The following is a 23,518-nucleotide window of genomic DNA, read 5'->3' as shown; positions in this document are numbered from 1 at the left end:
CAGTAGTTGTTACAATTGTCCACTTATGTCAGATGAGTTCAATAAAAATAAAAACATTTGTTTACAAAAGCAGAGATTAAAGGAAATTCTAGCTAGCCTACATCAAGTCATGTCTGATCGCTATTGTTATTGGCACTTCAGAAAAATCACAATGATCTCTACGATATAGGTTAAGTCAAGTAAATCATTGAAATACTGAAACTAGACAATAGATTATCAAAACAAGAAAAGGCGTGAATTTGCAGCCAACAGGGAAATAATACTTCTACAATTAGGAAATGAATACACATTATGCCTACAACATAAGCGGGGAAAATAGCATTTTACAAATGTGTAATTATACAGATAGCAAACTACTGTATTAAAAGCCACGAACACCCGGCACCGTTATTCCAGAGGTCATTCAGTATATATCCAAAACGACGGGAAAGATTGGATACGATCACATTTCTTCGACACTCCGCTTAGTCGGTGACCGCATTCCAGTCTAGTCCATTTTACGACATAATATTTTTCGTGTCAGTCCAAATCAGTCCAGTTTGAACGGCCATGGCTACAGAGCAGCGAGAGCTAATCTCATGCCTGCTACAATATTGCGCCGCTCGGACACTCCCAGATCTATAGCAGCTGCGCATGCGCTGACGGATTACATTTCCTACACTGTTACAGACAAATGAGAAGAAAATCTGTGAAATGCAAGGGTTTGCAAGATTTGTTGTAATGCCAGCACAAAAGTGGGCCGCTATCAGACATTTTAACAGCAAATTGATTTTATTGGCATCATTCTTGGATACTTTACAAGCAGCACAAAGCAAGGGTTTATAATAAATGCACTCTCCAAATTATCATAGCTCTCTAGGATTAAATAAGTATAGCCTACCTCTTCACACTATCATAGAAAAAAAACTGGATACATTTTACTTTTCTTTCATTAATTTATTGCAATGTTCACACCTTGGCAGAATGCATTTGCACTTTTATGGAACAAAGTGAAAAACAGTTTCAGAATACTAGAAATACACCAGCCAAGTTTGCAAAATGATTATTCTGTCATCCTTTTTGCTAAAAATGTAAAGAGCATAAACTTAAGTCCTTTAATAATATACAATAAGCAGGTAAACAAATCAAAACCTCTTCGACAAAAGCCACAGTCCAACTGGAATTTCAATTGAATATTAAAATCTTGGAGCACCATAGTCATCAGGCATTCTTTCAATGTTGAACCTGTGAAAAATATAATAAGTTAGACATAATAATAATAAGCCATTTAGCAGACGCTTTTATCCAAAGCGACTTACAGTCATGTGCGCATACATTTTTACGACATGGTTTAAAGATCATAAGACATTTGATCAGAGATAGATATATATAAACTAGTTATAAACACAGTGATAACCACAAATTACCCATTGAACACTGATAATCTGATGTTAATTCTGACCTATGGTTAGAGATGTACATGACGGGCACTCCTGGGATCTTTCTGATCCTTCTCTTCAGGTCCCTGTCCACAGTTGCCAGGATGTAGCACTTGTGCTGTGAAAGATACATTATTTAATTGATGTTCTTCTCTGGTATAAAACCACAGTGCTCTAATGGCTAAAGGGTTTCCCTAATGTAATACATTGTCCATTTAGTAGATTAAACTACATTACCTGGGTTACCCTTTGAACTAAGCAGTCATCAGCGTATGTTCCTTTGTGGGTGCATGGCAGTCGTTCGAACCGAGGATCCTTGGCTATCCTACAGAGGCAGACAATGTATACGGCATATACCTTCCATATGGAACGTTGATAATACCCTCAGAACATGTGTGTATGGTGTATCTGGATGTTTGGATGTTGGTCTTCACAACAGGCTAGTTACCTCAGAGCAACTCGATACTTCATCCCCAGTTTCTCTATCTCAGCCATTACACAGTCTGTGATGCATGGGATACCTTGATAACAAGCAAGAGTATAATTTAAAAATACACCGGTTATTGCTTAGTTCCATTAACTGAGTTTACGCTGAATAAACTCCAGATACTCACATTTGGCGTACAGGCAGTCCATCATTGACTGAACTATGTCCAGTTTAGCCTTGATGGAGAAGTTGATGAAATTGGTGTCAACCAGGATGTGATAAGGGGGACCAAGCTGAGTGTTGTACTGGAAGAACAGGCATGATGGATATTTTGGACTGCAGGTAGGAAAATAATGTGTGAACACACAGTAGGAAGGTATCAACCTATACTTCAATCATGTGTCCACAATACTCTGAATATCAGTTAAGAGTTATGGGTACATTTGCATTTGTTTGTGTTGATACTTGTGAAGTAGTCTTGGTACCAGTCTTTTTAGCTAACATTCCACTCCTTGCATTTGCCAAAGAGACTGGCCTTTCGGCAACCATTGTTCAAAGTAGCCAGAGAGGACTCCGTAATGACAGAAATAATGATAAGGAAAATATTAGCCTACAAGATTTTATCGAGCTGCGTTTGTGTGTGTATTTAATGAGAGAAAAGAAACGCAAAACTGGCACCTGTCGTCATTACTCGTACATATGCTGATCATCATGACTTGCTTACATTTTTGTTATGCTCATTTCAGTTATATTATTTGTCCCTCCGCTCTTATTGAGAGATGTAGTCCAGACAGGTACTGTAGAAAACATTCTGAATGGACATAGAGAATTCGAACTCACAGACACCGTAAAAGGACCCATCAATCAAAGCCACCAGCACATCTCAGACACACACAATTCACATTTCTTCCTAAAAACATATTCAGAACCTAGGCTCACCTTCAAAATCTTGGCTGTAGTCCATCAAAAAGTAGGCCTATGCTACATTAAACATAATGCTAAAATAATGTAGCTTATCAAATTAACTGACAAGGAAAGTTTGAAGGGGGAGGGAGCTAGAGTAGGCCTATTACTAGACATTGGTTATATAATCATTAATTAATCACATCCCAGCATGTGCCTTATTCCAGAGGAAGATCGTCACAGGATTAGTTTTCCCCACTGTCATTCTTTTATTGTCTATTTTTTTTGGTTATTGAGTCTATGACAGAGGCCTGGTGGTTTTTATTCTAGGTGTGAATATATATATTTCAACATCATGTCTAGATGAAAGGCTACAGTGATCACTCGCACTTGGCTGCCAAATATATACAGTACCAGTCAAAAGTTTGGACACCTACTCATTCCAGGGTTTTTGTACATTGTAGAATAATAGTGAAGACATCAAAACTATGGAATAACACATATGGAAGCATGTAGTAACCCAAAAAAGTGTTAAATCAAAATATATGTTATATTTGAGATTCTTCAACGTAGCCACACTCTGCCTTGACAGCTTTGCGCACTCTTGGCATTCTCTCAACCAGCTTCATGAGGTAGTCACCTGGAATGCATTTCAATTAACAGGTGTGCCTTAAAAGTAAATTTGTGGAATTTCTTTCCTTCTTAATGCGTTTCAGCCAATCAGTTGTGTTGTGACAAGGTAGGGGTGGTATACAGAAGATATCCCTATTTGGTAAAAGACCAAAGTCCATATTATGTCAAGAAAAGCTCAAATATGCAAAGAGAAACGACAGTCCAAGACATGAATGTCAGTCAATACGGAACATTTCAAGAACTTTGAACGTTTCTTCAAGTGCAGTCGCAAAAACCATCAAGCGCTATGATGAAACTGGCTCATGAGGACCGCCACAGGAAAGTAAGACCCAGAGTTACCTCTGCTGCAGAGGATAAGTTCACTAGAGTTAACTGCACCTCAGATTGCAGCCCAAATAAATGCTTCACAGAGTTCAAGTAAGACATCAACAGTTCAGAGGAGACTTCATGAATCAGGCCTTCATGGTCGAATTGCTGCAAAGAAACCACTACTAAAGGACACCAATAAGAAGAAGAGACTTGCTTGGCCCAAGAAGCACGAGCAATGGACAATAGACCGTGAAGCATGGAGGAGGTGTGATGGTGCTTTGCTGGTGACACTGTGATTGATTTAGAATTCAAGGAATTCTGCAGCGATACGCCAGATGACCTGGCCTCCACAATCACCCGAACTCAACCCAATTGTGATGGTTTGGGATGAGTCGAACTGCAGAGTGAAGGAAAAGCAGCCAACAAGTGCTCAGCATATGTGGGAACACCTTCAAGACTGTTGGAAAAGCATTCCGCATGAAGCTGGTTGAGAGAATGCCAAGAGTGTGCAAAGCTGTCATCAAGGCAAAGGGTGGCTACTTTGAAGAATCTAAAATATATTTTGATTTGTTTAACACTTTTTTGGTTAATACATGATTCCATATGTGTTATTTCATTTCACTAAAATTCTACAATGTAGAAGATAGTAAAAATAAAGAAAAACCCTTGAATGAGTAGGTGTGTCCAAACTTTTGACTGGTACTGTAGGTGTTCCCATAGGCCTAATATTTAAATTGAGGAAATGGGACCATTATCATCCTAATGAAAAGGCCCCCCATCCTGCTGATGTCAGCTACTGGACAACACACTTGCATTTGATATGCGTTTATGAATGAGAAAGTGAACTTGCATTTCCAAAAATGAGCTCAGTGGGGAATCCCTGCTTTGCGATCTGTTGCCTGCGTCAACAGTCAGGGTTTCATGAAATAGCCCTAGTCACTATACTTTTTCGTTGCACATTTAAATTAAACTGTTCAACTTCAATTCATAGGCCAAAATGTGCAGACAAATATTTTTTTGTTTCTGGCTTGCTAGCACATGTGGTGGCTGCCTAAATTCACTGTAGTAGGCTAGGACTAATAGATAGGCTAGCATACGAATGGTGGATAAATAGCCCAGCCAATTAATAAACTTCTAACTTACACATCTTCACTGTTCCCTTCTTGCGCAATTCATGCATCTCCACTGGCCTCTCTTCTCCTCTTATAGCTCTTGAACTAGTAGCCTAGCCCAATGTTTGTCCCAGAAGTAGCAATATAGTTTGGTTGCTTATTTTGAGCAATTCAAATGAATAAATACACATACATACACACACACATACACATACATACACACACACATATATATATATATATATATATATATATATATATATATATATATATACACACACACACACATTCTAGGAAAGAGAGTACCTTGCTCTTGCTTGCTGGATATAAAATAGGCTACAGCGTTCACAATGAACAGGCAGAGAAGTTTGAATGGCGAGAGCTTCTCTGGTGTGATGGGATCACATTGGCTGGTGGCAAAAATGAAAAAAACGGGAATCCTCTGTTCTCCCCGCGTCCAATGTTTATGTTTACAATGAAATGTATTACAGCAGAACGCCCAATGTTAGAATATTTCCAATCAAATGTATGAATTAAGTTAGAACGTTTTCCTAAGTTGAATTTGCATAAACATCACGATTGGATGATAGCTGTGAGGGTTATCAAATCAGGATCAAATCCTCTGATCTCCTCGGGCTCATTAATGATAGAATGTTCATATTTTAAGATTGCTTAAAGGCCAGTCTCTTTGGCAAATGACAGGAGTGGAATTCAATAACAGGAGTGGCAAGGAGTGGAATCTAATAGCTGAACAGAGATGGCAACCAGGCTACTTGTGAAGCTACTTACACTTCTTTTTCCTTTATTTCTGATGGATCCTTTTTCTTTTTCTCTTGTACTTTGGCACGATCTTTCTCTTTTCTAAAGAAACAGAGTCAATACCATGAGGACTCAACTGGAATATATCATGATAGATGGTATGTCTTAGTCAAACTAAAGAAATGAATGTGTGAGCAATTAGGAAGCTAACGTTTGCTATCTAGCCATCAACATTATTTCTGACAATCCATGCCAACTTGTTAGCTTGACGTTTAGCGAATCTACAAAGTTGGCATGGTTTATCAGTCAGCTAAAATAGACGGTGTGAATCTGTGCAGAAACCAATGACATTCATATTCGTACTAGCTAAAATCATTGGCAGAAACTCACATTCTCTGATCTTTCAAGCTTATCATCCTCTTCATTGAAGCAAACTTCTTGGTCTTCTGTTTCCCCTAAAGTAAACGTATGGAAATAAAACAGTCAGAAATAAAGAATAATTCACACTTCAGTTAGCTCAAGTCAAGTGGCTACTGTTAGCTAGCTAAGCTAGCAGCGCAAAACAAGGCATACAAAATCCAATCAACAACTGAAACACATTTTCAATTATTCCAACAGCTGAATCAAGAACCACGATATATTTAAATGATGGTATTGTAGTTTGATAAGTTATAGTACGATTTTACCATGTTTTTTAAAAATCCAGCAGCTGACTTGTATATCTTGCTACAGCCCTCGTGTGACTGCGTATGAACGTCATCAACAATCGACGTTTGTTTCCCTGCGCATCTCAACTTCCGGTTGCTGCTAGTTAGTTAAATATGATAAATACATTCAAGGTAGGACTGTTATTCTTGAAATGAAAATTGATGTATCTGATGTATTTTAATGTTTGACGTAGCTATGCGAGGGGTGAATTATTACATGTTTTGAAACACTGAATTTGGCTTTGGAATACCACATTTCTATTTTGCGTTGACATTGACGGCTTAACGTACGTAGGTAGCTAACTACAGTATCAGTAACAAGCTCGCTAGTTAGCCTGTACTTGAATTGATGGTGCGACATGTTATGTGTAGCTAGCTGGCTATAATCCCTGCCAGTTTGCATAGCCTAAGAAACATGAATCACGTTGGTTGTCGATAATGATCTATTATCTAGTCATGGCTCTCAAAACACATGGAGTAGCGAGCTAACGACATAGCTAGCTGCTGCTGTCTCATTAATTGATCGACTTACTTTTCCAACCAGCCAGGAAACGTATCACGTAAACCCCAGGAGGCAGTATATAGCTAGGCATATTGATTACTTTCTTCCTTTGACAGCATTCCAGATTTATCAGGTCTGTGAAATGCTGCCCGAGGCTGTCAAACAAGCTTATTGATAGATAGCTTCCGTGACCTAGTTGTCATTCAAATGTATATGTAAAGCAATGCAGGTATCATTTCACCCTTGGTTTCCCCGACTGAAAAAATACCACAAAGAAACTAAGGGGATGTGTGGGAGGCAATGCAATGGGTGTGTCTGCAATAACAAGGAGAGGGTAGCCTTTTATTAAATCAGGATGACAGTTGGATGGTTTCTGGGAATACACAAGGAATAGGCTGTATCAGTACAACACAACAGGAGTAATAACTAAATACGTCAGATATACAGTTGAAGTCGGAAGTTTACATATACTTAGGTTGGAGTCATTAACTCGTTTTTCAACCACTCCACAAATTTCTTGTTAACATTTACATTTACGTCATTTAGCTGACGCTCTTATCCAGAGCGACTTACAGTTAGTGCATACCAAACTATAGTTTTGGCAAGTCGGTTAGGACATCTACTTTGTGCATGACACAAGTAATTTTTCCAACAATTGTTTACAGACAGATTATTTCACTTAAAATTCACTGTATCACAATTCCAGTGGGTCAGAAGTTTACATACAATAAGTTGACTGTGCCTTTAAACAGCTTGGAAAATTCCAGAAAATTATGTCATGGCTTTAGAAGCTTCTGATAGGCTAATTGACATCATTTGAGTCAATTGGAGGTGTACCTGTGGATGTATTTCAAGGCCTACCTTCAACCTCAGTGCCTCTTTGCTTGACAACATGGGAAAATCAAAATAAATCAGCCAAGACCTCAGAAAAATAATTGTAGACCTCCACAAGTCTGGTTCATCCTTGGGAGCAATTTCCAAACGCCTGAAGGTACCACGTTCATCTGTACAAACAATAGGACCACGCAACCGTCATACCGCTCAGGAAGGAGACGCTACTTTGGTGCGAAAAGTGCAAATCAATCCCAGAACAACGGCAAAGGACCTTGTGAAGATGCTGGAGGAAACGGGTACAAAAGTATCTATATCCACAGTAAAATGAGTCCTATATCGACATAACCTGAAAGGCCTCTCAGCAAGGAAGAAACCACTGCTCCAAAACCACCATAAAAAAGCCAGACTACGGTTTGCAACTGCACATGGGGACAAATATCGTACTTTTTGGAGAAATGTCCTCTGGTCTGATGAAACAAAAATAGAACTGTTTGGCCATAATGACCATCGTTATGTTTGGAGGAAAAAGGGGGTACTTGCAAGCCGAAGAACACCATCCCAACCGTGAAGCACTGGGGTGGCAGCATCATGCTGTGGGGGTGCTTTGCTACAGGAGTGACTTGTGCACTTCACAAAATAGATGGCATCATGAGGAAGGAAAATTGTGGATATATTGAAGTAATATCTCAAGACATCAGTCAGGAAGTTAAAGCTTGGTCGCAAATGGTCTTCCAAATGGACAATGACCCCAAGCATACTTCCAAAGTTGTGGCAAAATGGCTTAAGGACAACAAAGTCAAGGTATTGGAGTGGCCATCACATAGAGCATGATCCTGCAGGAGCGTGTTACTGCTTTGAGCGAGTTTGCAGAGAACGACGTGTTGTCCAGGGTCACGCCAAGGTTCTTTGCACTCTGCGAGGGGGACACTGTGGTGTTGTCAACTGTGATCGAGGTCTTGAGCGGGTAGGCCTTCCCCGAGAGGAAGAGCAGCTCTGTCTTGTTGAGCTTGAGGAGGTGGGCCGACATCCAAGCTGCAGATTGTACCCCAGACAATGTGATATAACCAACGATTTTTGGTGTCCATTACTGGCCGTTACAGGAAAGCCCCATACAAACCACCGCCTTCGATTTTTAAACTAACCTGTTCATGGCGATACTTTTTTAACTGAATCGAGAACTAAGTATCTTAGAAATGTCCGTTTCCAGTTGCAAGTGGTTCTACAAAAACCAGCTTAAACTCAGATATTAAATCCATGTTTTGTACCACATGGAGGTTCATCGCCATCTTAGCTGCCACACATCTAGCGTTTCCCAGCATCTTTACAGGAACTAGACATTGCTATGCAACGCAGCCACGTGTACTAGTAGATGACGGAGCATCAGTGCGACCAAAACAAAGATCTACATGCATGCAAGAGGCATATCTTACTCTGTACAAAACATGGATTTAATATTTTTCTGAATTTGTTTTCTGTAGAACCACCTGCAACTGGTATCCCTTCCATCTTGGCTGGGGGTAGCTGGCTGGCGGCTCAAGGTAGGCGTAGGGGGCCTGGTAAGTCTGAGCTGGTTGTTGGAATTGGGCCTGGTAAGGCTGGACTGGTTGCTGGCCCGGGGCCTGGGAAAGCTGAGCTGGTTGCTCCCTCCCCCATTGCGTCACCGTCCCGGGTTTCGGCACCATGAAAACTAGCTAAAAGAAACAAAGGGATGTGTGGGAGGCAATGCAATCGGTGTGTCTGCAAGAACACAAAGAGAGGGTAACCTTTTGAGCTTTTATTGAATTATGATGACAGTTGGGTGGATGGTTTCTGAAAATAAAACAAGGAATAGGCTACATCAGTACAACACATAGGAGTAGTAACTAAACACTATATATATATATATCTATATGTGTGTGTGTGTGTGTGTGTGTATGGTAACTCAACGAAGGACTGTATGAAAAGATAATGCTAGTGTAATGGCTAAGGCAAGCTAACAAAGGCTGTGGTCAAACAAAAGGCACACAAATCACACTGACCAAGGAAGTCAACGCCAAAAGGAACACTGACAAACTTACTCAGTAACTCATCCAGGTGAATGGAATATATTAGCATATCACACTACCAGTCTATGATGTATCAACACTGATTAGGTAAAGGTTTGTGGGAAGGAAGTCCCGCCCCTGCAGGAAGTGGGGGTGACTGGTGGTTGGTGGGGAGTCTGGAAGTAGGTGGGGAATTTTGTACACCAATCATTAGGGGGGCTGATAACAAATATGCATCTTGTGGGGATGTTGTTTTTGTACACAATCTATTTCTATGGGTGTTGCCAATACATTTAGTCTGTGTTTTTTGTCACTGTGGACTTAGGTGGTCTTTAGTTTAGATTATCTAATGAGACCTTTTAAGAACCTTGCCAGTTCAAGCGTATGTAATCTAGATTACATGTCCTATTACATGTCTTCTTGGTTATGCTGCTATTGCATAGTGAAAGCGTCTGAGTTGCAAGATGAGCATGGTCACAACTGTTTAATTGTCTTAGTCATTGTTTAGGCTAACCTTTCATGAGTTGCCCAACTTAAACCTGTAATGTTTTTGTTGTTGTTGCTATAGGTCTTTCCAAGTGAAGAAGCTGGAGAATGAGCATAATTTGAGACTTTATATTTTATTGTGCAGTATTTTGGACCTGGCCCAGCCTTTGTGAAGAGCAGAGGAGTCTGAGTGAGAGCTGAAGATGGTCTGATGGACCTCCGCTTTTTGCTGACTTTCCTCTTCTGCTCAGTCTCGTGGATTTTCTTCTGGGAAGTGCGCTGGAAGAAAGGCAAAGAAAATCAGATCGAAGAATGGATTCAAGGCCACGGTCTCTCCGAATACAAATACTTATTTGAAGGTCAGTTGAGAAAATATCAGACTCTTTGAGATGGTCCAGTGTTTATGAATGACATGGAACAGTTGCAGTTTGGCATCTCTGAACTATTGCTGATGTAAAGGAGCCAGAGGCGAATGTGATTGCATCCAAACACAGTAACATCTTCATTGATTTACTTTGTAGTTGATGCACAGCAATCCAGTTCTTTTACAACAAGGGAAATTGATTATCTTTGAATTTGCTCATCCATTGGAGTTTGTACAAAAGCCTACACAGTTCAAAGGACATTTTTTTGAATGTTCAGCCATTGGGTGAAATTCTTTAGCTCATCCTCTATCATTGAAGAGGTAGAGGTTTTGGTTTTAGGTTAGTGTAATTTCCCATAGCTCATGATGTTGTGGTTTCAGTGATTTAGGGTGTGCCTGTTTGCAGGTATGAGTATATTCTTATCTTGGCCTCATTTTGGTGATGTTGAGGTGAATTTCTTTATGATAAGGCAGGCTATAGACTAGATCCCTCTCTGCTCTGACTGATTTGTCTGTGGTGTCTGCCTGTGGTGTCTGCCTGTGCCTGTGTGTGTAGATGTGCAGACTCTGGAGGAGCTGAGCCTGAGTATTCTGACTCGTCTGGAGGACGTAGTGAGAGAGAAGCGGCGCTGGAGGGACATCGCAGAGGCTCACATCCAGCTGCTGCGAGACTTTGCCTTCCAGGAGTGGCTCTGCTCTCAGAGCCTTGAGCACTACTATCATATGTAAGCATACCACCACCATGTTATCAGTGCCACTACACAAGCATACAACTACTTTTTACCAGCATAGTACTACCTACCTCTCACCTGTCATGGGCAGATTCAAACGCATCCCATAAACACAATTCACATTACTACATGATTCTGCACTACATTTAGCAGACGCTCTTATCCAGAGCGACTTACAGTTAGTGCACTAACTTCTTACTGAATTCAGTCTTTTTGTGAAACATTGTGAGGTCCCTCTTTCACTTTCTCTCTTTTTCTGAGAAATAGGCTACATGGCTGAGAATAACAGCCGTGGAAGAGAGAGTGCTTTATATATGCTTTTTTGTCCACATGGGGGCAGCATCCCCATTCATGGCTGGCTGCGCTTGGTGACATTGAGCTCAGGTGGCTGCAGGGTTTCAGAGCAGGGTTTCCCAAACTCGGTCCTTGCCATAAAATGGCTTTGGTCTTTTACCAAATAGGGCTATCTTCTGTATACCCCCCTACCTTGTCACAACACAACTGATTGGCTCAAACGCATTAAGAAGGAAATAAATTCCACAAATTAACTTTTAACAAGGCACACCTGTTAATTGAAATGCATTCCAGGTGACTACCTCATGAAGCTGGTTATGAGAGCATGCCAAGAGTGTGCAAAGCTGTCATCAAGGCAAAGGGTGGCTACTTTGAAGAATCTCAAATATAAAATATATTTTGATTTGTTTAACACTTTTTTTTGGTTACTACATGATTCTTTCATAGTTTTGATGTCTTCACTATAATTCAACAATGTAAAAAATAAAGAAAACGCCTTGAATGAGTAGGTGTGTCCAAACTTTTGACTGGTAGTGTATGTCCCCATTGATTTTTGAAAAATAGAACTTATAAATGCCTCATGAGCTAGATTCAACTGTTGTACCCCATCAGAACCCAAAATATAAGCTTGTTTTACTCCAATGTTTGTAAATTAGTAAGTGTAAACAAACACTTAAAATGTGGTTAAAAACTGTAATTTTTATCTCATGGATGGTCAGTCCTTGCATCCATAGCTCTGTCTATGAATTTGAGAGTGGTTACATTTCGCAGAGCCCCATCCTTCAGCTTTTTACCAAAACGGGACTTTGCTATTGTTTCAACTGCTGATTGCTGCTTTAAGGGGCTGTTACACAGGTAGATGTTATGCAATGCTACGGATGTGGGGGTAGCTCTCAGTGGACTGAGTTGAACTGTAATCAGACTGAGCCTATAGGCCTTTCTTTATAATAGCAGACCCTATTTTCTGTCTAATGTTTGAATACACAACAGTTTTCAGTTGCATCACATTCAGATATTTCATTGTGATACATGGGCTAGTCATACAGAGGGGATTGTAAACTTCACATCCTCTTTGCAGATTTCTGTAGTACAGTATGAGCTCACATCTGTCTGAGCAGTGACACTTACTCCCTACCTAAAGTAATGTATTGTAAACATGAGCAGCTGGGTTATAGTGGTTACTATACTGTGTTTATTGTGGCTACAGCAGCTGTCAACTCTGGGAAGCTTTTTCTCCTTGAGTAGATTACCCATATACCATTTAATCTGTCAGTGGAGGAAGCCATTTCATCATGCCTCAATACATACCACACTATCTGACTTTCTAATGTTTATATAAACCTTAAAGGGGCACTCTGCAAGAGCTACATCGATTTAAAAAAAACAACATTTAAATTCATGATATATACCCATTGATTATTGAAGAATGTGACTTATAAATCCCTAATGAGCAGTTTTCTTACCCCATCAGAACCCAAAATATAAGCTTGTTTTACTCCTTTGTTTTCAAACAAAGTAATTGTAATTGGTTATATTTATCCAGCCCCATCCCTCAGCTATTTAGACCTCATCATCACTGGAGAAGTCCCTGCCTCAGACCTGGATGTACATGAGATAGGTGTATCTGACCATAGGGCCATGACAATGTCTGTGAGTACTCCTGCACTTCAACTCTGCCCTAAGCGCACTATTAAATAAAAAAACAAGTCCCTTGACACGTCCGTCTTCCAGGAGTCTGTTTGCCCTGCCCTACAAGCTGACTGTCATGAGTCCACCCCTGATGAGATGGTTGACCTGTATAACAGGACTCTAAAGAACAACTTAAACAGCCTTGCACCTGAAAATGTATCCTTCCAAATCAAATCAAATCAAATCAAATTTTATTGGTCACATGCGCCGAATACAACAGGTGCAGACATTACAGTGAAATGCTTACTTACAGCCCTTAACCAACAGTGCATTTATTTTAAACAAAAAAAGTAAAAATAAAACAACAAAAAAAAAAGTGTTGAGAAAAAAAAGAGCAGGAGTAAAATAAAGTGACAGTAGGGAGGCTATATATACAGGGGGGTACCGTTGCAGAGTCAATGTGCGGGGGCACCGGCTAGTTGAGGTAATATGTACATGTGGGTAGAGTTAAAGTGACTATGCATAAATACTTAACAGAGTAGCAGCAGCGTAAAAAGGATGGGGTGGGGGGGAAGTGCAAATAGTCCGGGTAGCCATGATTAGCTGTTCAGGAGTCTTATGGCTTGGGGGTAGAAGCTGTTGAGAAGTCTTTTGGACCTAGACTTGGCACTCCGGTACCGCTTGCCGTGCGGTAGCAGAGAGAACAGTCTATGACTAGGGTGACTGGAGTCTTTGACAATTTTGAGGGCCTTCCTCTGACACCGCCGGGTATAGAGGTCCTGGATGGCAGGAAGCTTTGCCCCAGTGATGTACTGGGCCGTACGCACTACCCTCTGTAGTGCCTTGCGCTCGGAGGCCAAGCAGTTGCCATACCAGGCGGTGATGCAACCAGTCAGGATGCTCTCGATGGTGCAGCTGTAGAATTTTTTGAGGATCTGAGGACCCATGCCAAATCTTTTTAGTCTCCTGAGGGGGAATAGGCTTTGTCGTGCCCTCTTCACGACTGTCTTGGTGTGTTTGGACCATGATAGTTCGTTGGTGATGTGGACACCAAGGAACTTGAAGCTCTCAACCTGTTCCACTACAGCCCAGTCGATGAGAATGGGGGCGTGCTCAGTCCTCTTTTTTTTCCTGTAGTCCACAATCATCTCCTTTGTCTTGGTGACGTTGAGGGAGAGGTTGTTGTCCTGGCACCACACGGCCAGATCTCTGACCTCCTCCCTATAGGCTGTCTCATCGTTGTCGGTGATCAGGCCTACCACTGTTGTGTCGTCGGCAAACTTAATGATGGTGTTGGAGTCGTGCCTGGCCATGCAGTCATGGGTGAACAGAGAGTACAGGAGGGGACTGAGCACGCACCCCTGAGGGGCCCCCGTGTTGAGGATCAGTGTGGCAGATGTGCTGTTACCTACCCTTACCACCTGGGGGCGGCCCGTCAGGAAGTCCAGGATCCAGTTGCAGAGGGAGGTGTTTAGTCCCAGGATCCTTAGCTTAGTGATGAGCTTAGAGGGCACTATGGTGTTGAATGCTGAGCTGTAGTCAATGAATAGCATTCTCACGTGGGTGTTCCTCTTGTCCAGGTGGGAAAGGGTAGTGTGGAGTGCAATAGAGATTGCATCATCTGTGGATCTGTTGGGGCGGTATGCAAATTGGAGTGGGTCTAGGGTTTCTGGGATAATGCTGTTGATGTGAGCCATGACCAGCCTTTCAAAGCACTTCATGGCTACAGACGTCAGTGCTACGGGTCGGTAGTCATTTAGGCAGGTTATCTTAGAGTCCTTGGGCACGGGGACTATGGTGGTCTGCTTGAAACATGTTGGTATTACAGACTCAGTCAGGGACATGTTGAAAATGTCAGTGAAGACACTTGCCAGTTGGTCAGCACATGCTCGGAGTACACGTCCTGGTAATCCGTCTGGCCCTGCGGCCTTGTGAATGTTGACCTGCTTAAAAGTCTTACTCACGTCGGCTACGGAGAGCGTGATCACACAGTCATCCGGAACAGCTGGTGCGCTCATGCATGGTTCAGTGTTGCTTGCCTCGAAGTGAGCATAGAAGGCATTTAGCTCATCTGGTAGGCTCGCGTCACTGGGCAGCTAGCAGCTGGGTTTCCCTTTGTAATCCGTGATAGCTTGCAAGCCCTGCCACATCTGACGAGTGTCAGAGCCAGTGTAGTAGGATTTGATCTTAGTCCTGTATTGACGCTTTGCCTGTTTGATGGTTCGCTGGAGGGCGTAGCTGGATTTCTTGTAATTATCCGGATTAGTGTCCCGCTCCTTGAACACGGCAGCTCTAGGGGTGGCAGGTAGCCTAGCGGTTAAGAGCGTTGAGCGATTATCCAAAAGGTTGCTGGTTTGAATCCTCGAGCCGACTAGGTGAAAAATCAGTCTGTGCCCTTGAGCAAGGCACTTAACCCTAATTGCTCCTGTAAGTCACTCTGGATAAGAGCGTCTGCTAAATGACAAAGATTTACAAACATTTCAAATATAGCCTTTAGCTCAGTGCGGATGTTGCCTGTAATCAATGGCTTCTGGTTGGGATATGTACGTACGGTCACTGTGGGGACGACGTCGTCGATGCACTTATTAATGAAGCCGGTGACTGATGTGGTATACTCTTCAATGCCATCGGATGAATCCTGGAACATATTCCAGAAACAGTCCCAAAAGAAATCTAATAAATTGGTCACATACAGTGAGGAAAGAAAGTATTTGATCCTCTGCTGATTTTGTATGTTTGCCCACTGACAAAGAAATGATCAGTCTATCATTTTAATGTTAGGTTTATTTGAACAGTGAGAGACAGAATAACAACAAAAAAATCCAGAAAAACGCATGTCAAAAATGTTATAAATTGATTTGCATTTTAATGAGGGAAATGAGTATTTGACCCCCTTTCAATCAGAAAGATTTCTGGCTCCCAGTTGTCTTTTATACAGGTAATGAGCTGAGATTAGGATCACACTCTTAAAGGGAGTGCTCCTAATTTCAGCTTGTTACCTGTATAAAAGACACCTGTCCACAGAAGCAATCAATCAATCAGATTCCAAAGTCTCTACCATGGCCAAGACCAAAGAGCTCTCCAAGAATGTCAGGGGCAAGATTGTAGACCTAAACAAGGCTGGAATGGGCTACAAGACCATCGCCAAGCAGCTTGGTGAGAAGGTGACAACAGTTGGTGCGATTATTCGTAAATGAAAGGAACACAAAAGACCTGTCAATCTCCCTCGGCCTGGGGCTCCATGCAAGATCTCACCTCGTGGAGTTGCAATGATCATGAGAACGGTGAGGAATCAGCCCAGAACTACATGGGAGGATCTTGTCAATGATCTCAAGGCAGCTGGGACCATAGTCACCAATAAAACAATTGGTAACACACTACGCCGTGACGGGCTGAAATCCTGCAGCGCCCGCAAGGTCCCCCTGCTCAAGAAAGCACATATACAGGCCCGTCTGAAGTTTGCCACTGAGCATCTGAATGATTCAGAGGAGAACTGGGTGAAAGTGTTGTGGTCAGATGAGACCAAAATCGAGCTCTTTGGCATCAACTCAACTCGCCGTGTTTGGAGGAGGAGGAATGCTTCCTATGACCCCAAGAACACCATCCCCACCGTCAAACATGGAGGTGGAAACATTATGCTTTGGGGGTGTTTTTCTGCTAAGGGGACAGGACAACTTCACCACATCAAAGGGACGATGGACGGGGCCATGTACCGTCACATCTTGGGTGAGAACCTCCTTCCCTCAGCCAGGGCATTGAAAATGGGTCGTGGATGGGTATTCCAGCATGACAATGACCCAAAACACACGGCCAAGGCAACAAAGGAGTGGCTCAAGAAGAAGCACATTAAGGTCCTGAAGTGGCCTAGCCAGTCTCCAGACCTTTAATCCCATAGAAAATCTGTGGAGGGAGCTGAAGGTTCGAGTTGCCAAACGTCAGCCTCAAAACCTTAATGACTTGGAGAAGATCTGCAAAGAGGAGTGGGACAAAATCCCTCCTGAGATGTGTGCAAACCTGGTGGCCAACTACAAGAAAGGTCTGACGTCTGTGATTGCCAACAAGGGTTTTGCCACCAAGTACTAAGTCATGTTTTGCAGAGGGGTCAAACACTTATTTCCCTCATTAAAATGCAAATAAATTTATAACATTTTTGGCATGCGTTTTTCTGGATTTTTTGTTGTTGTTATTCTGTCTCTCACTGTTCAAATAAACCTACCATTAAAATTATAGACTGATCATGTCTTTGTCAGTGGGCAAACGTACAAAATCAGCTGGGGATCAAATACTTTTTTCCCTCACTGTACATATTTTTAGCAGATGTTATTGCTGGTGTAGGGAAATGCTTGTGTTCCTAGCTCAACATGTGCAGTAGTATCTAACAATTCACAACAATACACACAAATCTAAAAGTAAAATAATGGAATTAAGAAATATATAAATATTTGGACGAGCGATGTCGGAGTGGCATTGACTAAAATACAGTAGAATAGAATACAGTATACAGTATACAGTACAGTCGTGGTCAAAAGTTTTGAGAATGACACAAGTATTGGTCTTCACAAAGTTCGCTGCTTCAGTGTTATGAGATATGTTTGTCTGATGTTACTATGGTATACTGAAGTATAATTACAAGCATTCCATAAGTGTCAAAGGCTTTTATTGACAATTACATTAAGTTTATGCAAAGAGTCAATTTGCAGTGTTGACCCTTGTTTTTCAAGACCTCTGCAATCCGTCCTGTCATGCTGTCAATTAACTTCTGGGCCACATCCTGACTGATGGCAGCCCATTCTTGCATAATCGATGCTTGGCGTTTGTCAGAATTTGTGGGTTTTTGTTTGTCCACCCGCCTCTTGAGGATCTACCACAAGTTCTCAATGGGATTAAGGTTTGGGGAGTTTCCTGGCCATGGACCCAAAATGTCGATGTTTTGTTCCCCGAGCCACTTAGTTATCACTTTTGCCTTATGGCAAGGTGCTCCATCATGCTGGAAAAGGCATTGGTCGTCACCAAACTGTTCTTGGATGGTTGGGAGAAGTTGCTCTCGGAGGATGTGTTGGTACCATTCTTTATTCATGGCTGTGTTCTTAGGCAAAATTGTGAGTGAGCCCACTCCCTTGTCTGAGAAGCAACCCCACACATGAATGGTCTCAGGATGCTTTACTGTCGGCATGACACAAGACTGATGGTAGCGCTCACCTTGTCTTCTCCGGACAAGGTGTTTTCCGGATGCCCCAAACAATCGGAAAGGGGATTCATTAGAGAAAATGACTTTACCCCAGTCCTCAGCAGTCCAATCCCTGTACCTTTTGCAGAATATCAGTCTGTCCCTGATGTTTTTCCTGGAGAAAAGTGGCTTCTTTGCTGCCCTTCTTGACACCAGGCCATCCTCCAAAAGTCTTCGCCTCACTGTGCGTGCAGATGCACTCGAACCTGCCTGCTGCCATTCCTGAGCAAGCTCTGCACTGGTGGTGCCCCGATCCCGCAGCTGAATCAACTTTAGGAGACGTCCTGGCGCTTGCTGGACTTTCTTGGGCGCCCTGAAGCCTTCTTCACAACAATTGAACCTCTCTCCTTGAAGTTGTTGATGATCTGATAAATGGTTGATTTAGGTGCAATCTTACTAGCAGCAATATCCTTGCCTGTGAAGCCATTTTTGTGCAAAGCAATGATGACGGCACGTGTTTCCTTGCAGGTAACCATGGTTAACAGAGGAAGAACAATGATTTCACCCTCCTTTTAAAGCTTCCAGTCTGTTATTCTAACTCAAACAGCATGACAGAGTGATCTCCAGCCTTGTCCTCGTCAACACTCTCACCTGTGTTAACGAGAGAATCACTGACATGATGGCAGCTGGTCCTTTTGCGGCAGGGCTGAAATGCAATGGAAATGTTTTTTTTGGGATTAAGTTCATTTTCATGGCAAAGAGGGATTTTGCAATTAATTGCAATTCATCTGATCATTCTTCATGACATTCTGGAGTATATGCAAATTGCCATCATCAAAACTGAGGCAGCAGACTTTGTGAAAATTAGAATTGTGTCATTCTCAAAACTTTTGACCACGACTGTACATATGAGATGAGTAAAGCAATATGTAAACATTATTAAAGTGACTAGTGTTCCATTATTAAAGTGGCCAGTGATTCTGTGTATATAGGGCAGCAGCCTCTAAGGTGCAGGGTTGAGTAACCGGGTGGTAGCCGGCTAGTGATGGCTATTTAGCAGTCTGATGGCCTTGAGATAGAAGCTGTTTTTTAGTCTCTCGGTCCCAGCTTTGATGCACCTGTACTGACCTCGCCTTCTGGATGATAGCGGGGTGAACAGGCCCTGGCTCGGGTGGTTGATGTCCTTGATGATCTTTTTGGCCTTCCTGTGACATCCGGTGCTGTAGGTGTCCTGTAGGGCAGGCAGTGTGCCCTCGGTGATGCACCACCATCTGGAGAGCCCTGCGGTTGCCGTACCAGGCGGTGATACAGCCCGACAGGATGAGCAATTCCACTGCTACGCAGACGACACACAGGTGTACATTAAAACGAATCTGCTCTGTCAACCTTGTCCAACTGTCTGAAAGAGGTTAAATCTTGGATGCAGAACTTCCTTCAACTCAACAGCAGCAAGACAGAGGCAATGCTGATAGGCACCCCCCAGCAGATCACCAACTCCTGCAGCATCCACCCTGCTATAGACGGCCACATCGTTCCCTTCTCAGTCATCACCAACCTGGGTGTGAAATTCAACCCTGCTCTTTCCTTCAATGCCCACATTAGTCTGTAAAATGTCATTCTTTCAGCTGAAGAACATCTCCCGCCTAAGACCCTCTCTCACCACTTCTGACGCAGAAATTCTTATCCATGCATTAGTTTTCTCCAGAATTGATTATGGGAATGCAGTACTTGGGGGGCCTGCCTGCGAACTCCATTCATCGGCTGGGTGTAGCCTAGAGGTTAAGAGGTTGGGCCCGTAACCGAAAGGTTGCTGGGTCGAATCCCCGAGTTGACTAGGTGAAATCTACCGATGTGCCCTTGAGCAAGGCACTTAACCCTAAATGACAAAAAAATACTATAAAAAATAAATAAATTACAGCTCATTCAAAGCAGTGCTGCAAGGATTTTGACACAAACAAAAAAGTCTGCCCACATCACCCCCATCCTTGCTGACCTCCATTGGCTACCTGTCCCTCAAATAATTGACTTTAAAATTCTCCTCCTGGTCTACAAAGCCCTAAATGGCATCGGACCTGCCTACCTGTCAGACCTTCTCTCCCCCTATGAACCTTCACGCAACCTACGGTCAAGCTACGCCAAACTATTTCATGCACCCAGGACCTGGCTCTGATGGGGGACTGTGCCTTTTCCTCTCACACACCACACCTTAGGAACTTCCTTCCTGACAATCTCAGGGCTGTTCAGACTGTTGGCTGGCCTATCATTCCACCTAGTCTTTGATTGTTGCTTTTATGTTATGGTTATATACAGTACAAATCAAAAGTTTGGACACCTATCATTCAAGGGTTTTTCTTAATTTTTACTATTTTCTACATTGTAGAATAATAGGGAAGACATCATGTAGTAACCAAAAAAGTGTTAAACAAATCAAATCAAAATATATTTTGGATTTTAGATTCTTCAAAGGAGCCACCCTTTGCCTTGATGACAGCTTTGCACACTCTTGGCATTCTCTCAACCAGCTTCATGAGGAATGCTTTTCTAACAGTCTTGAAGGAGTTCCCACATATGCTGAGCACTTGTTGGCTGCTTTTCCTTCACTCTGCGGTCCAACTCATCCCAAACCATCTCAATTGGGTTGAGATCGGGTGCTTGTGTAGGCCAGGTCATCTGATGCAGCACTCCATCACTCTCCTTCTTGGTCAAATAGCCCTTACACAGCCTGGAGGTGTGTTTTGGGTCATTGTCCTGTTGAAAAACAAATGATAGTCCCACTAAGCGCAAACCAGATGGGATGGCGTATATCGCTGCAGAATGCTGTGGTAGCCATGCTGGTTAAGTGTGCCTTGAATTCTACATAAATCACAGACAGTGTCAACAGCAAAGCAACCCCACACCATCACACCTCCTCCATGCTTCACAGTGGGAACCACACATGCAGAGATCATCCGTTCACCTACTAGGTGTCTCACAAAGGCACGGCGGTTGGAACCAAAAATCTCAAATTTGGACTCCAGACCAAAGGACACATTTCCATCGGTCTAATGTCCATTACTCCTGTTTCTTGGCCCAAGCAAGTCTCTTCTTCTTATTGGTGTTCTTTAGTAGTGGTTTCTTTGCAACAATTTGACCATGAAGGCCTGATTCACGCAGTCTCCTCTGAACAGTTGATGTTGAGGTGTGTCTGTTACTTGAACTGTGTGAAGCATTTATTTGGGCTGCAATTTCTGAGGCTGGTAACTCTAATGAACTTATCCTCTGCAGCAGAGGTAACTCTGGGTCTTCCTTTCCTGTGACAGTTCTCATGAGAGCCAGTTTCATCATAGTGCTTGATGGTTTTTGCAACTGCACTTGAAGAAACTTTCAAAGTTCCTGACATTTTCCGGATTGACTTACCTTCATTTCTTAAAGTAATGATGGACTGTTGTTTCTCTTTGCTTATTTGTGCTGTTCTTGCCATAATATGGACTTGGTCTTTTACCAAATAGGGCTATCTTCTGGATACCCCCCTACCTTGTCACAACACAACTGATTGGCTCAAATTATCTTTTAACAATGCACACCTGTTAATTGAAATGCATTCCAGGTGACTACCTCATGAAGCTGGTTGAGAGAATGCCAAGAGTGTGCAAAGCTGTCATCAAGGCAAAGAGTGGCTACTTTGAAGAATCTCAAATATAACATTTATTTTGATTTGTTGAACACTTGGTTACTACATGATTCCAGATGTGTTATTTCATAGTTTTGATGTCTTCAACAGCGTTATCATTACACGGGTGCACCTTGTGCTGGGGACAATGAAAGGCCACTCTAAAATGTGCAGTTTTGTCACACAACACAATGTAGAATGTAATGTTCATTTCTCTACCATAAGCCGCCTCCAACGTCGTTTTAAAGAATTTGGCAGTACGTACAACCGGCCTCACAACCGCAGACCACGTGTAACCACGCCAGCCCAGGACCTCCACATCCGTCTACTTCACCTGTGGGATCATCTGAGACCAGCCACCCGGACAGCTGAAGAAACTGAGGAGTATTTCTGTCTGTAATAAAGCCCTTTTGTGGGGAAAAACTCATTCTGATTGGCAGTCCTGGCTCCCCAGTGGGTGGGCCTGGCTCCCAAGTGCGCCTCTGCCCAGTCATGTGAAATCCATAGATTAGATTCTAATGAATTTATTTAAATTGACTGATTTCCTCATATGAACTGTAACTCACTGAAATCGTTGAAATTGTTCCATGTTGCATTCATATTTTTGTTTAGTATATATTTATTTTGTTTTTTTAAACCTATTTTTCTATTTAAATTGTTATTTTCTGCACTTTGAGATTATTTTTGGATAATGAAAAGCACTTTAGAAATGTAATAAGTCATTATTGTTATTTACCAAATCAGTGGCAGGGTAAATGTAACCTAGTAGATCATGTTAAGGTAACTGTGGTACAGTGCAGAACAGGGTGATAGACCAATATTTGCTTTGCGTGCATGATAAAGTACACAGTATTTAAAGAAATAACAGACCAAAGCCCAGTTTAAAGTCAGGTTCTTCATGTTCAATCGTTCTGTGTGTTATCCTGTGTGAGACTGTGGCCATGCTAGCGGTGAATGAATACAATTGACCGTTTTTTTCTCTCTGTTTGACCATATTGCGCTGTGGTCCAAATGAAGACTGAAGACCTTGGGTTGTATGACTCTGGATGATCTAGCCCAGTTTGACAGCCAGTTGCAGCTCTCTCTTGCTGCGTGGGGATACTACTACGAAGACTACATCAAGCTGTCCGCGGGCGTCAAGGTTCTCCAGGCCTCTAGGGGGAGCCGCGACCAGGACTACGAGATCCAACTGGTGCACAGTCTTGCTGAAAGGCGCCTGAATGAGAAGTGGTCTATCGGTGAGTGCAAGGCATCTGCCATGGATTAAGAGTGATTTCAGTCACTGGCTGTAGAAGATATTGATGCACTACAAGTAGGGCTGTGACTGGCGGCCATTGCGAGTGTACCCATAGGAGCAAAGCAGGAAGTAAAAGCACGAAGTAAAAGCAGGAAGTGTACCCTTCAAAATGTGCTACACATTTACATTTTTAGTCATTTAGCAGACACTCTTCAGTTAACATAATTTGAATGAACAGTCTATATTACCATGGAAATTAGTGCATCACAATATCAGGTACCCATAACATCTCCAGTGCATTTGCCAAAGTTAGTTCCAAGCCCGTTATATTCA

The 23,518-nt window shown here is 42.4% G+C and overlaps 2 protein-coding genes across 3 annotated transcripts in view; one reads left to right on the top strand and one right to left on the bottom strand.

The window, feature by feature from the left end:
• Window positions 1-756: 756 nt before the first annotated feature.
• On the bottom strand, window positions 757-6,326 carry LOC311145842 (rRNA-processing protein FCF1 homolog). The gene is made up of 8 exons (XM_084182174.1): window positions 6,248-6,326; window positions 5,952-6,016; window positions 5,592-5,663; window positions 2,033-2,181; window positions 1,867-1,939; window positions 1,656-1,743; window positions 1,442-1,536; window positions 757-1,224 (listed from the first exon to the last, which is right to left on the bottom strand). Exons 1-8 carry the CDS (start codon window positions 6,248-6,250, stop codon window positions 1,176-1,178), a joined length of 594 nt encoding a protein of 197 aa, XP_084038300.1. The 5' UTR covers window positions 6,251-6,326; the 3' UTR covers window positions 757-1,175.
• Window positions 6,327-6,345: 19 nt separating this feature from the next.
• The window catches only part of LOC311145840 (apoptosis-resistant E3 ubiquitin protein ligase 1-like), a 34,042-nt gene continuing 16,869 nt past the window's right edge, over window positions 6,346-23,518 (top strand). The window contains exons 1-5 of one of the 2 annotated variants that reach the window (XM_084182167.1): window positions 6,346-6,400; window positions 9,083-9,160; window positions 10,197-10,473; window positions 11,035-11,203; window positions 22,966-23,186. In XM_084182167.1, the coding sequence (XP_084038293.1) occupies window positions 10,326-10,473; window positions 11,035-11,203; window positions 22,966-23,186 (538 nt within the window). In that variant the 5' untranslated portion in view covers window positions 6,346-6,400; window positions 9,083-9,160; window positions 10,197-10,325. Of the gene's footprint in view, window positions 6,401-9,082; window positions 9,161-10,196; window positions 10,474-11,034; window positions 11,204-22,965; window positions 23,187-23,518 lie in introns of those variants that run through there. The other variant, XM_084182168.1, reaches the window with a different exon arrangement.

This window comes from Coregonus lavaretus, assembly GCF_964263955.1.
Source record: "Coregonus lavaretus genome assembly, chromosome: 18".
NCBI lineage: Eukaryota > Metazoa > Chordata > Actinopteri > Salmoniformes > Salmonidae > Coregonus > Coregonus lavaretus.
This window is presented reverse-complemented; position numbering and strand designations above follow the sequence as displayed.